Below are 16206 nucleotides of genomic sequence, written 5' to 3'. Positions count from 1 at the left end.
CGGTGTAGTGTCGGCTTGCTGCGCCCACAAGTGCGCTACAATTCTCCAGAGAGTCCTCTTAGTAGACCCTGTGAGTCCTCCGATCATCCCTATGGCGTCCGGACGTTGCGGAGCGTCCAGTGCCAGGCCTACGACTGATGTATCTTCGAGAACCAGCTCTAGACCTGGATGCCCATATGATACCCCTTTTCCACCAAGGCAGTGCTGGTGCTGGTTCGGAGCCAGAGCCTAGTTTCAAATCGGTTCTTTGTTTTTCCACACAAATAAACCTGGCTCTGGGCCAAGAAAACCGGTTCCAACTCAGCACCAACTTTGCGCTGGTCTAGAGATAAGAACCGGTTACGTCAGGTGCTGGGGGCGGGGTTATCGTAACGTTCGAAAACAAAAACTTCGGGGCGCCATTTTTAAAACACCGGTCAGCTGTTAACTTTAGCTTTGGGCATGGACGGAAAACAAAAACAACCGTGGTCTGTGGAGGAAACGAACTGTTTGCTGGCTTTGTGGTCCTCCACAGAAATTCAAAATAAATTGGATGGAGCTGTGCGGACAAAACCCATCTTTGAAAAGCTACAGAATGAAATGTCGATAGCGGGTTACCAGAGGAGTGTAGACCAACTGATAAACAAAATAAAAAATTAAAAAAAGATTATCGGGACCAAAAAAAGGAGCTTGGGTGAAGTGGTAGCGGCGGTCGTCAAAGAAGATCCCCACATTTCAACATCCTGGACTCCATACTTGGTGACCGACCGGCATGCCAAACTACCGGGGCACTTAACTCTGCCACAGCCTTGTTAGAGGCTATGGTGAATGGAGAGGCAGACAATTCCAATGCTTCAGGTGGGTCTTATATTTCATGTTTCAATGTCAATCATGTCTTTTTTTAACCGTGTTTTTTAACCAGCTATGTCGTGTTTTAATGTTATATACGCATGGTTAACATTAGTTGGTGATGACAAGCAAAGTGTAGCAAGCTACCGCTAGCAAACTTAACTTAGCTGTTTACAGTAACTTAGCTAAACGTTATTATTAACGTTACTGTTCATATTTTGGCACAATGTTTCTGACCGTAGTAGTGGTCTTATAGTGACTAAAAGTGTGATGTGCGATGTTAAAACGAAACTACACGCTGTTTTCAGGCAGGTAAAGTAACTTTGACTTTTGTGCTCATCAACTATTTAGTCCATACATAACAAATTTTGATTTGACTGTTATTCACCAACAAAATGTCCTGTTTGTGCAACACTTTTAAAAGCCAAACCAACATTCAGCTGAAGGTTTGCTCACTGATGAAATAATACATGCTCTGTATGCAGTCTGCAGCTTACATCTGGGGATGATTAAGAGGAGCAAACACACAACCACTTTTATTTTCTGTTATGAGAATTGAATTTGAAGATTTTTTATTTATGACACAGTTAAACCACAGCTAAATCACCTCATGTTTTTTTAGGCCAAAGAAAAAAAAGGGATGTTTCATAAAGGTGTCTCAGGTCTTATTGTGAAAAGTGTGCCTTGAATGAGCTTTATAAACTAAACCTGCTCCCTGTTTTGGTTGTTTATAGAGTTGTCTGTAACTGGGGAGGAAGGGGATGCTGAAGATGACACGGAGCTACCACCACCGGACTGCAACTCGCCGGTACCATCTGCCTCCGTGTCATCACGGCAAGCCAGAGGAGGTAAGATATTTTGCACTATGTATTAAGCGTTTCCTTAATGTTTACATGTTCTACATAGCCTCATAGCTTACATATTGTCCAACAAGCATTTAACCTAGTCTCTTTAAATGAAGGGCCAGTTTGTCCTATTGAAACCATATGGTCAACATGCAGGTGCATTGTTTGCAGATAAATTGTTAGATTATACGATGGCAGCAAATATAAAACAAACTGTTGCTTATCTGCAGTAATGTGTGGACTTGCACTATTAGTGCAGAGGTACAAGATGAATTTATATTACAACAACTATAACCCCTCCCTCTCCCTGTGTTTTCTACACAGGAAAAAGAAAGCGTGAAAATGAGGAGCTGTTGGAGTACATGGAGAAGGCTGACGATAAGTTCTTGCAGCTCAACAAGGACATGACAGCAAAGATGGAGGCAGACACAAGCGCTCTGCTTGAGCTCATGGGGCGCATGGTGGCAGTGATGGAGGCGCAAGCAAAAAAATAGAACTACGTTTTTTTTATTTAATTAACATGTTATTTATTTATTTATGTATTGTAATTTGATTGTCTATAAATAAATGCTTATATATTTATCAACATTCTCACCCTTCTCTATTCCAGCAAGTCAGATAACACAATACCAGACTGGATATTAATTGAAAATATGTAAAAAACAACACTTTTGAATATGTGAACGTGCCGTGCAAACAAACTCATTTGGAACAACACACACAGGCACAACCAGTTAAAAGATATCATTTGATGAATGTATTCCACATTAACTACCTATACAAAATTACAGAGATAATCAACAGATACATGTACCACAAAACAGGTAAAAACATTGAACAAACACATGAAACTTCCCCAGTTGATTTCTGATATTAAGACAATTCTTTTTTCTATTACAAGTTTTCTAAAATGTCTCATGTCTAAGTATGCAAATGAGGCATTTACTAATGCCAACTTTTGGTGCATTTAGAAGAAATATACAGACTCAAATAGACAAAGTGTAGTCAAATAAACACCATGAAATATGTATTTTGAATACTTTTTTCTGTTAAATGCTTTTTAGAGGTTAAATGTTGAAGGAAACAGGTAACTGGCAGTATTGATGTTTGAAAACAATCACTCCTCTCTACTGAAATAGTTGATTAAGGCTGCTCTAATATCTGCCCCTTCTGGCTCACCATGCTCAGGTAATGCCTGACCTGGAGGTTGAACGTTTAACTGCCTGTCCACACGCTCCTCAATGAAATTGTCACCATGCTCTTCACAGATATTATGAAGCACACAACAAGTCAACGTCATTTTCTTGCTGAGCTCCAGCTTACAGTCATTTCTTTTGAGGAGACATCTCCAACGGCCCTTTAACCTTCCAAAAGCCATCTCTACAACTGAACGCGCACTGCTTAATCTGTAATTGTAGGTGTGTTGTTCAGGTGACAGTCTTCCAGTGTCGGAGAAGGGCTTCATAAGCCATTTCTGCATTGGGTAAGCGGGGTCACCGATTAGGTAGAATCCAACATTAATGCCAGAGATGATCATTTTGTTTTGTCCAAATAATTCCCCATCACTTAGTTGGTCCCATAAATTTGATTGCCTAAGTACTCTTGCGTCATTCACACTCCCTGCATATCCCACACACACATCCCAAAACAGGCCTCTGCCATCCACAACTCCTTGCAATATAATCGAGTGTCACCCTTTCCTGTTGAAATAGTCACGGGGATACTCCTCAGGTGCAATGATTGGGATGTGGCTTCCATCTATTGCACCAACACACTGTGGTATTCTCCAGCGGTTATGGAAGAAGGTGGACATTTCAATCAGCTTAGCAGCATCTGGAGTGGTGATGTGTTTAGGGAGCAAGACCTTTATGACCGAGTCACAGAAATCCTGAACACAGTTAAACACTGTGCTTAGACCTACCCCAAAAAGGTGGCTAATGGTCCTATACTCAATGCCGGTAGCCAGCTTCCAGAGAGCAATTGCTACACGTTTTTTCACTGGAACAGACATACGGTAATTGGTGTTGATTCTGCCCATGGGATGCCTGACTTGATCGCATATGTATTCAAAAGACTCCCGGGACATTCGAAAGTTTTCAACAAACTGTGTAGGGGTGAAATCCGGCACAACCGTGTCCCACCAATAGTGTGATCGGTGGTATGCCCAGACAACATGTGTCCTCCTCCGCCTTGCCCTCAGCCATAATACAATCTGCAAAAATAAAATCCTGTATCATTTGGTTTGTTTAAAGTTAGGCTATGGTATTATACAGTATTACATCCACCCCCCACACACGCACGCACGCACACACACACACACACACACACACACACACAAACTAGGGTGACCAGATTTCTGGGAACTAAGACATAGAAAACATGCACATTGTATGTGCATTACAATTTCATATAAATAATATTAATTATTTATTAACTATTAACTAAGCCTATTTTTTTCCCAAAATGTCTCTGCACATCCCTGGCTAGCGAAATAGCCTAACCGTTAAAACAAGACGGCATTGATAAGAACTAAGAAGAGGCATTGCAACAATGTTTACAAACACTGTAACACTGGCTGCACAGATAATGCAGACGCAGACCGCAATGATTGACTGACACACACACATTGTTTAAATCATACGCTGGACGCTTTATTAGTCTTTCTACATGGGTTTAGTTAGTGATCGGGCTATAATTAGACCACGTCGGCTATGTAATCGCTGACAACCGGGACAATTTCATAGTGGTTGGTGTAACTTAAACCGGGACATTGTAGCGTCCTGACATGACAGTTTTTTTCTCTGGTCGGACACGCAACTCAAAATCGGCTGTGTCCCGGTCAAACCTGGACGTCTGGTCACCCTATTTTAAACACACAACATTCATTTCATAACTTATAATACACTTGAACTTGAACTTTACCGCTAGTTAGTGATATATGCTATAGATGTTGTCATCGCAAGCCAGCAAAACATATAATAATAACAGTCAAAACATGCGAGATAATTACCTTTCTTTTTGAACGTATCCTCTGTCCATACCGGTCACGAAGAGCTGTCAATGCGCGTTTTTGAATTGCAGTGTTAATTTGTAAAGCCAGGAGCAGGAGTATTGATATGTACCGGTAGTTCTCCATTGCTGTTATGGTTGTCATGACGCGTTGCTAGGACAACGGAGGTAGCCCTACTCTGGCTCTACAGTCAGTGGAAAATCGAGCTGGTTCTTAGATAATTGGCGAATAGAACCAGCACCGAACTGGCATAAGCACCAGCCCAGAACCAGCACCTGTTTAGCATTGGTGGAAAAGGACCTTCAGCAGGGTTCCATATGTGTGTTCCACGGCAAGCTCTTAATGAAGCCCGTGTCTCCCCTGGCAGAGTCCGCCCTGCCGTCCCTGCCAGTGTTGTTATCCTTCGATGGTGAGAGCCACTCAGGGACTCCGTATTGCACAGCCCTCAAGAGGTTAGTCCATACAGTATCTTCCACTAGACCTCTAGTAGGATGTGGATTCCGCAGTGTTCCCTCCTTTGTAAAAGAAGGGGGGCACGCTTTCCCAGCGTTATCCAATATTTGTCACTCTAAAGGGGTTATTCGGAACAGTAGTGACGGACACTCTCTGGGTAAGCCCTGCCTCATCGCCAAGAAGGGTAAGAGGGTTTAGGAGGCTTGCCCAGGGCGCTGGAAGCGGGCAGCGCCCGTGGCGCTTTGGTAGGGATCCCAAAATCGTCGGTCACGACGAGACGTCGAGAGTGACCGAACGATAAGGGAACGTCTCGGTTACATGTGTAACCCTCGTTCCCTGAGAGAGGGAACGGAGACGTCTCGTCTCGTCGCCACGGGCGCTGTACCGTCGCTGGGGCCTGGGTCGCCAACTCGGCTCACCTCATCAGCGAAAAACTGATTGCATCATGCACCAGCTGCTCATTTATACCCGCGCTGACGAGGCAGAGCAGCTGAATGCAATGATTGCATGCCAATATGAAATTGGCTTGTTTAGTTACACTCGAAGTAGATCGGTCCTCTGAGCGAGATCCCAAAATCGTCGGTCACGACGAGACGTCTCCGTTCCCTCTCTCAGGGAACGAGGGTTACACATGTAACCGAGGCGTTACTGTTGATCATCTGTCCATCATCGTATAAAGCCCACCCTGACAATTTGATTGGTCCGAACAGCTCTGGTTCGAGCATAATTGCTCCACAATGGATCAAGTCCAGACCAAAACTTCCCAACCTTTTATTTTAAGGTTAGAAAAATGTTTCTGTACCATTCTTTCAACTTTTTTTATTAACACAACCATGGGAATTATAAGCGCACACTTTTACAGCACATAAAAAAATGGAAAAAGCTGAAAATTTCATATGATTACATTTGAAACGCTACATTATAGCTTAAAACAACAACAATAACAACAAATATTTTCATATCAACATTTAAATTAAATGGAAACGGTGTTAAAGGGTTAGTTCACCAAAAAATGAAAATTCTGTCAGTAACTACTCACCCTCATGTTGTTCCAACCTGTAAGACTTTCGTTCATCTTCTGAACACAAATTAAGATATTTTGATGAAATCTGAGAGCTGGATCACTCCTTCATAGGCTTCTAGGCAATTTCATTCTGCCGGTCCAGAAAAGTTAGTAAAGACATTGTTAAAATAGTCCAAGTGACTACAGTGGCTCAACCTTAAGTTTATCAAGCGACAACAATCATTTTTGTGCGAAAAAAAAATATAAAAAAAATAACGACTTTATTCAACTATACATTTTCTTCTGTGTGGGCCTCTGAGTGAGTTCACAAGAGCCACGACGCATGCGCGAGAACTGAGAAGATGGACACATTTTTGGCTGTCATGGTTTGTGCATGAACGTCTTTTGGACTAATTACGTTATTTGCACTTTTTGCAATTAAATTGGCTTATTCTTACTGTTGACATTGAAAATGATGCATGTGTTTTTCCAAGGATGAAAGTCATCAGTTAATTTCTGTCATATTTACTAATTCTCTTAATTTTTTTTTTCTCTTTAATGTATAACAATGGACCTTATCAACCTTGATTGACATGGCAATTATATCACATTATTTTGGCAGTTAATGTTATTGGCAGGTTTTTCTTGTAATGGGCAGGTTATGGTTAACTTTTGGGCCGGATATTCAACCTAATCTGGCAACTGCATAGAACACAGGCAACAGTTTACTGGAACTGCTACATAGTCAGTGGAGACTTGTTTCTTTCATGAATGAATTAAACTGTTTGAATGAATCGGTAAAATTAATGATTCTAAGATGCAATTATTACGAGTTTTAGTTTCATAATAGTATCATTTAATTTTTCCCAACGTTTCATATTTCTATATTCAAAATGTTATATTTAGAACATTAATCTCATAACATTATTTAGGCAATTGTAATTGCAGGGTAAATGGATTATGAGGAATAGTAAGATGGATTTAGTTGATACTGATTTCATTCAATTGGTATAACAGCCCTATACACTGTAAAAAAATTAAATCTAGTCAATGACTGTCAGCTACGGCTGCCAAACAAAAACCGTAAAATGAATGTAAAATATTCTAATTTAAAAAAAAGTGCAAAAGACTTTTACAGAAATCTTCATTCAACTTTTTAACAGAAACACAGTTATTTCACATATCTTTCCTAAATTTTTGCTAACAAACACATTCACTGTAAAAAGTGAATCTCTTGCAGTTAACTACATGTATGATTTATTGTGATTGCATCAGCAACTACAGTTACTGACTCTTAAATAAAGCAACATGCAGTATATCATCAGTGTTTCTCTGCTCATCCTGCTCATCACCTCTGCTCATCCTGCTCATCTCTGCTCATCTGAAGCACAGGCTCTGCTCTTTAACACAATGGTGGGCCACAAAACAGACTATAAAGAAACTCTTTAAATCCATAGGCGTAATTTGCGGGTGGGGTGGGTGGGACATGTCCCCATCACTTTTCGCTAAGGTCGATATTGTCCCCACCACTTTTGAAACATCTCGCGGCATGAATGTACCAATACAAATAAATAAAACATCTCCAGTTAACTAGCAGAGCATTCATTTCGTTCGTTTGTTAAATAAGAGGCGATCTGGCGCTGAAATGTGTTGTTTTTGAAATCAAGTGATCAAAGTGCTCATTGCCGCTGCGATCAGTGATGACGCGGATACTGTGTTCTCTTGTTTCTTGCGCACAGTCTTCACTCGGATGCGCGCTTCAATCCGTTGTGGAGACTCTCTATTCGTTTCGGTGAAATTACAAAACAAAATGCACACAAACGTGTCCCTGCCTGATATACAACCAATGATAAACATAATGGGTTTTGATGGGGGGAAAAAACAGACCTCATTAAACGACAAATTAAACCCAATGTACTATTTAAATCCATTTCTGGACATTGTAATGTTATTGTACATACATCTGATTTATGATTTAGCATTGTGTTAGCAATGTCCCACCCACTTTTTAAAACAAAGTTACGCCTCTGTTTAAATCCCAACAGAACACTAAGGGGCGGTTTCCCAGTATAGGGTTTAAATTAAGACAGGGGTAGGCCTTAATCTAGAATAGTTAATCGTGTCTTAATAAATGGCTTTCTGAAACACAGATTAAGTACAGATTAGTTACACCTGGATTATGGAGACCTGACCTAAAATATACCAGATTCATTTAAAACCAACTGTGCTAATCTGAATTAGCATGACAGAGGTTGCCTATAAAACATGGAATGAACCAAGAAAACCTTAAAACTGCATGGAACTGAGAAGCAAATCCAAGGAAAACAATGGCATCAAAAAAATTTTACTAAACAACAGAAAATAATTTTTAAGCAAGCTAAATAAACTGCACACATGAGCTGTGGAACAAAAGAAAAGCCTGGAAATCTGTTTGTAATGAATTATACACACACACACACACACACATGTGTTTGTGTGTATACATAATCAACCATGTACAACTAACTAGAATCAATAGCGTTCATTAACACTTAATGGTTTTCGTTTTTAAAATAAATTATACTGGAATTTGTTACCATCTGATATTAAGGCCGTATCTCACTTAAAAAAGTTCACTTCCAGGCTTAAGTTAAATATAGTCATTTTTCTGTCTCTGTGTGTGTGTGTGTGTGTGTGTGTGTGTGTGTGTGTGTGTGTGTGTGTGTGTGTGTGTGTGTGTGTGTGTTTGAAGAAATGTGAATGTTTTATACTTGGATCTTTTTTATAATGTACTTAGAAAAGCCAAAACCAGGGACAGGAGTTGAAAATTTGCATTAGCTATAAACTCTATATACTGCGCATCAGTTGCAGGATTTGTATTGTAACTATGTTTAACTGCATTGTCCCTGTTAATAAACAAACTAATAAATAAATAAATAAAACCAATCACATTTGAACTAGAAACCTGATACAATGGTGTGAAAAACAAACAAAAACAAAATGAAATGTTTAAATAAAGTGAACAGCATAATATATATATATATATATATATATATATATATATATATATATATATATATATATATATATATATATATATATACAAGTAATGCATGTATCTTCTTTGAAACACAATGCTAATCTGAAGTTAAACCTGCCTCTTGATAGGTTTAATTTAAGCCTCAATTTAGTCCTGGAGTAACTAAGATCTTCCTCCAGGAAATCATCTTATTAAACTCCGGAATAAATTAAATCTAGGACTATTTAAGGCCATGACAGAGAAAGCAGATTTCTGTTAATCTAGTTTAAAGGGCCATTTTAGTCTAGGACTAGGCTTAATCCCTGTCCGGGAAACCGCCCCTAAATCTCTCAAGATCTCAGCATCTTCACTTATTACAATCCAGACTTTATTTCTTTCATACTAACATTCTTATTGAGAATTAACAGAGGTGTAGAAGTTGATGTTTTATTGAAAATAATAAAGTTTGATGTCACCATTTTGCTGATCAGTGTTTGCTTCATTTGGGCTCTTGACTCTTCAGTTTTTAACATTAGTTTTTCTCCAGCTGCTTTAACAGTGTGTCTCTGATTTGTTATGGTAGAAATCAATAAAAAAAGTTTCTCTGATTAGATGATATTGTTCCCTTTTTAGTGATGATAGTCATCATGTAGTGGCCTTATTTATTTTACCACCTGAAGTCTAATATCTGATTAAGTCGTTAAATATAAGTTGTTAATTTTGCATGCCAATCCTGCTGTGCTGTGACACTCTGAAAGATTTTATGAAGCCATTATACAGAAAGTGTTTTGACAGGCTTATATAGACTCAAACAGCCATCAAGAAGCAGCGTATGAATCGCAACAATGGTGACAATGAAAAAAATTCAGATCAACTCTGAACTCGTCACAAAAAAAGCTTTGTTGATTGAGATTGATATGCTGATTCTTGATGTCTCTATACTCTATAGTAAAAAAAACAAAACAAACAAAACAAAAAACAGCTCAAAACATTTTCTGTATACTATATATAGCCTATATATTTTAATTTCAGAATATCAGATTGTCATAATACTGATGCCACAATATCACAAGAGTCATGTGAAAAATTGTGACATTAATCATAGCCTATATATAAAATTAAATTCTCTCTCTATAAATTATGTAACCTCAGCTAACATATTATGACTATAACCACAACTACACCACATGATGACTATAACATCACCAATAAATGACCAACATCATCATCTGATGACATTTTGTCCTGCATTTATTGCCATAACAAAACTAATGTTAAAAATTAAAGGGTCAAGAGCCCAACTAAAGCAAACACTGATCTCCATCATGGTGACATCAAATGTCTGTTAAAGTTTTTTGCACTTTATTTAAATTAAGATATTTTACTTGAAGCCGTAGCTGCCAGTCATTTGACCCCCTTTTTTTTTTACCTTTTTTTTTTTTACAATTAATGTATATGATCGTGATAATTCAGGAAATACCTGTAAAATAACAGTGTTTTTCAGTATATTTTAATTTAGGATCTTTTATTTTAATGTTACAGGGTTTTTTTTTGTTGTTTTTTTGGGCTGCCAGTCATTCAACCGTTTTATCATTTAACTGTTTTGTAACTGTTTAATTACAGATTATATTTGTAATTTTACATAAATTTTTTATGTAATTTAAGAAAACAGAAAAAATACTGTATGAAAAATACAGTCAATTTTATGTATAAAAAATGTGAATTACTGCAATTTGTCATTAATGTCACAATACCTAAAATAACAGCTGAATTTTTAATTTACAGATATTATTTGTAATTTTACAGAGTTTTGAGAACAATTTAAAATTAAAGAAAATGAACGTCCAAAATGTTTTATTTTCTGTAAAATTAGGATTTTTTAGTCTATAATGTTAAATAGTGAAATTAATTAAAAGATGATCAGCAATACGTAACTTCACATTTTATAAATAATTATAACAGGGTATCCATTTTCTCACTTGAGCACCTGCCCCCCAAAATGTCTGTGCATGGCCCTGCTATGGATTGTTGACCTTTATCTATAAAAAAAAAAAAAAATCCAGTGCAACCTATTATTTCGAGAAATTACGTCATGACAGTATTGCTGAGGCTCCAACCAACCACTTTTGACATGCTTTTGTAATCATGTGTGTTCTGTTTTGTGGAGATGACGCGCGATGGCGCTAAAGTCCATGAATGCTTTCACGCGCGCACTTCTACCACCATCACCACCACTTCCAGACAGTTTGGTTATGACATGCTCACCGAGATTATCGCAGTAACACTACTTTTTATGCATACATACGGACTTTAAAATATATTTACCTGCATTAACTGTCAACGTGAGGAATCGGCCATAAAACATATTTTCAAGATGTTGGGCGACTTAGTGTCATATTAATTATAATCTCGGTCAAAGAACGTTTAAATGCACTTGATCTGTTGACTTATATGCACTGCATTTGACATTCTGATGATGTGGAATCAATTAAAGTAAGACTGGTCGGGATGGTCTGTGAACCACATTAATACATTCATCTCAATTAGGCTATTATAATCCATCGCTCGACCCGATCAGGGTTTGCATTATTGTTCCTTCTTTACTGGCAATGCTTGGGAATGATACTAAAATGCTGAATTCCAAGAGCACGATCTGTATGATTGCTGAGTAACCCGAGCCCTGCCCACCGCGCTGTAGTAAAGCTGCTGAGTGCAAGCGACAGTGAGACGAAGGACGCGCATTTGCAGTCTTTCGATTTCAACGTGATTAAACACATTACGGATTCGTGGCACACACTGCAGATCGTAGCCCCGAATGTACCGATGAAGAAATGGCAGCGGAATCGACCCGGAGATTTACGAAAAGCCTACTGAAGCCGGGAAGCGCCGCTGAGATACGGCAAACCGCATCCAATGCCGTAAGGAATGCTACTATAACGGTAAGACATGCGGACAAGGACAGGGCTCCTTTTGCCTTATTTTGATGCTGTTTGGTGGACGGACACGACAATGTGTACACCATTTTCCAGTGATTTGCGTAAAGAGAGTCATACTGTGCCTGGATCCCCGACCTAACGGGTAATAAAGGAAAATATCTCTTTTGCCAAACATTGTATTTCGTTTTCACGCATGTAGTGAGGTCTTATTCTGCGGCGAATGATCGTGGAAGTTGTAAATGAACAAGGTGAGTGTTCGAAAATGACTGTGTCTGTGGGCCACTATGGCCTCTGTTAGCGGTGCATGTCTTGTTTTGGATCTATAACGATGTTCTTCAACAAATAAACAGCTCAGTGACGTTCGTAGTGAAAACGCCGCAGAGGAATGTTAGCTGGGCTGTAGCAGTGAGCAGCGGTTTCCAGTCCTGGCTCTCCCTCTTCAGCACTGCACATTTTGGACGTCTCTCTTATCTGACACACCCACTCCAGGTCTTGGAATTAATGATCAGTTGAATCAATAATCAGGTGTGTTTGATTGAGATGCCATATCTGAAGTGTGCAGTGGACTGGGGGCTCCAGGGCCAACGGCTAGGTTGTTAATGAATACAGTGGCAAGGATTGATGATATTAATACAGTATTATTGATTTGCAGTGTAGTTCAAGCCTCATTCATTAATGCATTTCAACAACATATGAACATGTGAATGCAATTACAACACTTTAGTGCTGCTGCAACTAAACATTGTACTGTAGTTACTTATTTTTTTGTCTTTTTTACAAGTGCACATTTATGTTTTGCGCTGTATTTCACTATACCTTAAATGTAAGGAGTTTGTTTAAATGTAACTAAGTTTTGAGTGAAAAGGTGCCGTAGGGTGCTGTCATTGCAGAATGACTGGAAAAGGTTATCATCATGATGGTCATTTTATTTTTTATTTCCATCCTCTGCCACGTTTAACTAATGGCACAAATACGCAGTTAGAAAAGCAAAATACTTATGTGAGCATTGTTAGAATGTGATTTTATTACCATAGATAGCCCTTAAATGTTAACATGCAATCAACTAGTTTGAACATTTTGTTTTCTTTCACGAGCAAGGACCACGCCACAACTGTGAATGTTGGAGAATTATTTATTGAAGAAAGTTGGAAATGGATGGTAGTCAGGTTGATCTGGGCGTCTGGTGTTGGTGGCTGGGAGACTCAGAGAGCCCAAAGAGAAAACAAAAAATGATCATTGGTAATGGTCTTCTTTTATTCTTTCCTCGACCATGTATCTGAGACATTACCAATCAGCAAATTACAGGTGTCCCCACTGCACTAAAGGTAAACCTCTCAGCCAATAGGCTTTGATCACAATCAGCACTTTTTTGACTTTAGTGCACTTTTCAAATGTATTTTATAATGTTCAACCCTAAATTCTAGTTTTGTTGTTGTTGTTGTTGTTGTTGCTTATGTTGTGCATGTTTGCATGAGTTTGTGTGATATCTATGAGAAATTTGAATACATGTGACACTGACTGGCACTCTGTGTTGCTCTGTCCATTGTTAAGGCAGGGAGATAACACAAGGTTACAACAGAACTTTTTTAAACCATTAATTTCATTTTATGAATGTCATTCCAGCAATAGCTACAAAACCAAAATGTATTACTGTTTAAAGGATTATGTCACATTGCCAGTGATTGGCACTAAGTTGCCAATCCCTGATATAAATATAAAACAATAATAAGACAACAACTCATAAAGGGGCCTTTTTTATCCCAATATCTTAAATTGTTGGGGCATTCTCACTGCATTCTTATAGGTCACATCACTTTTTCATTGGTTTGGAAGTTTGAGCATTTCAGTTGTTTGTGCTTAAGTAGATTGGGGGGAACAAACCACTCCAGTGTCCATATGCTAGTACATAGTGACCATGAGGGTCTTTTAAGGAGGATCTTCTCAGGAGTCTTCCAGTCTGATTCCGGAGCCTTCCTCTTTGATATTTTGCTTTGTACATCTTCATTTTGTTTGGATGGATGTGTGTTGGCACGAAGAACCAGGTCAGCAGAATCAGGCCTGGTGTGAGGCACCTTTTTGCTCTCTTTGCATTTTATCTTTCACCAAGTCTCTCTTCTGCTATCATGGCTGACTTTGACCGCAAGTAGATGTAGATTTCTCATGAGATAGCTTCAATACACTGCTGTGTTTGAGTATTTGTGGTTAACTAAACTCAATGCAACAGAAGAGCAATTATTTTTATTTTCAAGCTACACAGTTGAACAGTTTCAACTGGTAATTGTAACATTTCAAACTAAACTATAACTATATACGGTTCATAGAATTATTGGCACCCCTGATAAATATGATCAAAGATGGCTATAAAAAATTTTTATCTGCATTGTTTATCCTTTTGATCATTCATTCAAAAAATTAGCAAAACTCTAACCTTTCATTGAAGTAAATTAATTGAAAGAATTTTGAAATAAATGTTTTTCTCAAAACATGGCTATAATTATTGGCAATTATTGGCATATAAATACTTTTTTGCAACCTCCTTTTGCTATATATATATATATATATATATATATATATATATATATATATATATTATTATTATTATATATATATTTTTTTTTTTATAGGAGAAAACTGCTTAAATCGTATAGTTTAAACCAGTGTTTCTCCTAGAGGATCCACAGGATGCACATTTTGAAAGTCTCATCTTTCTGACACACCCATTACAGGTCCTGGAGTTTCTCGTAATGAGCTGATGCGTTGAATCAGGTGTGTTTGATCAGGGCGACAAAGAAAACATGCAGTGTTGGTGATTCTTCAGGAGCAGGGTTGAGAAACACTGGTTTAAACCAGTGGTTCTCAACTCTTTGCACATTTTGTATGTCTCTTTTATGTGACACATGTCGCTCTCTCCTAATGAGCTGATGGTCTGAATCAGGTATATTAAATAAGGAAGATATACAAAATATGCAGAGCAGAGGGTCCACTGTAATACTTTAAGCAGCTTGTGGCCAAAACTTTTGAGCCTGTTTATACCTAGTCACTTCATGCATTTTTACTTATCGAATATCTATTGTGCAAATTGAACAGAGTTCACATCAACGAAAGCAGATATGAGTTGTATGTATTTTATTCATCATCAGCTAATTTCAAGATCAAAGACCGCAATAGGAAAGAGCGGCATCAGCACTGATAAGATCATTGAGTCTCATTACTTTTAAAGAAGATGATTGTGTTTTGAGCATCTGCGACTTGCTTTCATTTTCACTTGCAGCAGTTTGCGATTTGGCATGCTGAAGAGATGCGTGTGTGTGTCTGCACTGTCATATCTGGCTATAATATTTCATATAGCCTATAACACACTCTCACATGTTTATTTTTTTACATTTTAGGAGGAGTAAAATTTACATACTGTATGTGGTTTCAACATGCAGATGCATTTTGACCAGTTTCATCTATAATGCGTCTCAAACGAAGCGGTTTGAATGATCGGATTTAAATCCATCTCGAAAGTGTTTCAGAAGGCATTTATACCTGGTCTTTTCACAAATGGATAGATCAGAGAAAACACATGAAGTGACCAGGTGTAAAAAGGTGCTTTGATATTGCCCCCCCCTCCCTCCCTCCCTCCCTCCCTCCCTCCCTCCCTCCATTTTCGTTCATCAATTATCTTTCAAATTTGTTCAGTTTATGTCTCAGTTGTTAAATCTTTTTATAATTATACAAATATTTACATGTGACAACATTTACTGGAAATAAATGCAGTTGAAAGTGAGAGAATATTTCTTTCTCTGCTGAGTTTAGTCCCAAATTAACTTTCATGTTAATCGATAGCTCAGTTTTAACTGTCAGATTTAATAAATCGGATCTAAACCTTTTTTTATTGTTATACAGCATTTCACTGGTTATTTTTACTGTTCATGCATTAAACATCTATTTGGCAACAGTGACTCTTTGGTTGAAAAGATGGTCCCTCTGAAAAACGACAACAGGACAAATAGCAAAAATAAGCCATTTCTGAGCCAGTTAAATATTAAGACGATGTATTAAGTATACTGCTAAGTGTCGCATTTGTGGTCCCCCACTGCAGGCTGTTTGCAGTTTTAGGGTCATGTGATAAGTCAGAGGGCACTCAG

At 38.2% G+C, this 16206-nt stretch overlaps 2 protein-coding genes across 2 annotated transcripts in view; both read left to right on the top strand.

Moving 5' to 3' along the window:
• Nucleotides 1-740: 740 nt before the first annotated feature.
• LOC311090425 (uncharacterized protein) lies at nt 741-2167 on the top strand (the record flags this gene model as incomplete). Its single annotated transcript, XM_084125679.1, has 3 exons — nt 741-837; nt 1563-1676; nt 1998-2167. The coding sequence occupies exons 1-3, from the start codon at nt 801-803 to the stop codon at nt 2165-2167; spliced, it is 321 nt and encodes a 106-aa protein (XP_083981805.1). The 5' UTR covers nt 741-800.
• A 9661-nt stretch (nt 2168-11828) lies between these two features.
• dock10 (dedicator of cytokinesis 10) overlaps nt 11829-16206 on the top strand; it is a 132986-nt gene continuing 128608 nt past the window's right edge. Inside the window, exon 1 of the mRNA XM_084125900.1 lies at nt 11829-12076. Coding sequence (XP_083982026.1) covers nt 11969-12076 — 108 coding nt within the window. The 5' untranslated portion in view covers nt 11829-11968. The remainder of the gene's footprint in view (nt 12077-16206) is intronic.

The sequence above is a fragment of the Abramis brama genome (genome assembly GCF_963993115.1).
Source record: "Abramis brama genome assembly, chromosome: 10".
Classification (NCBI taxonomy): Eukaryota; Metazoa; Chordata; class Actinopteri; order Cypriniformes; family Leuciscidae; genus Abramis; species Abramis brama.
This window is presented reverse-complemented; position numbering and strand designations above follow the sequence as displayed.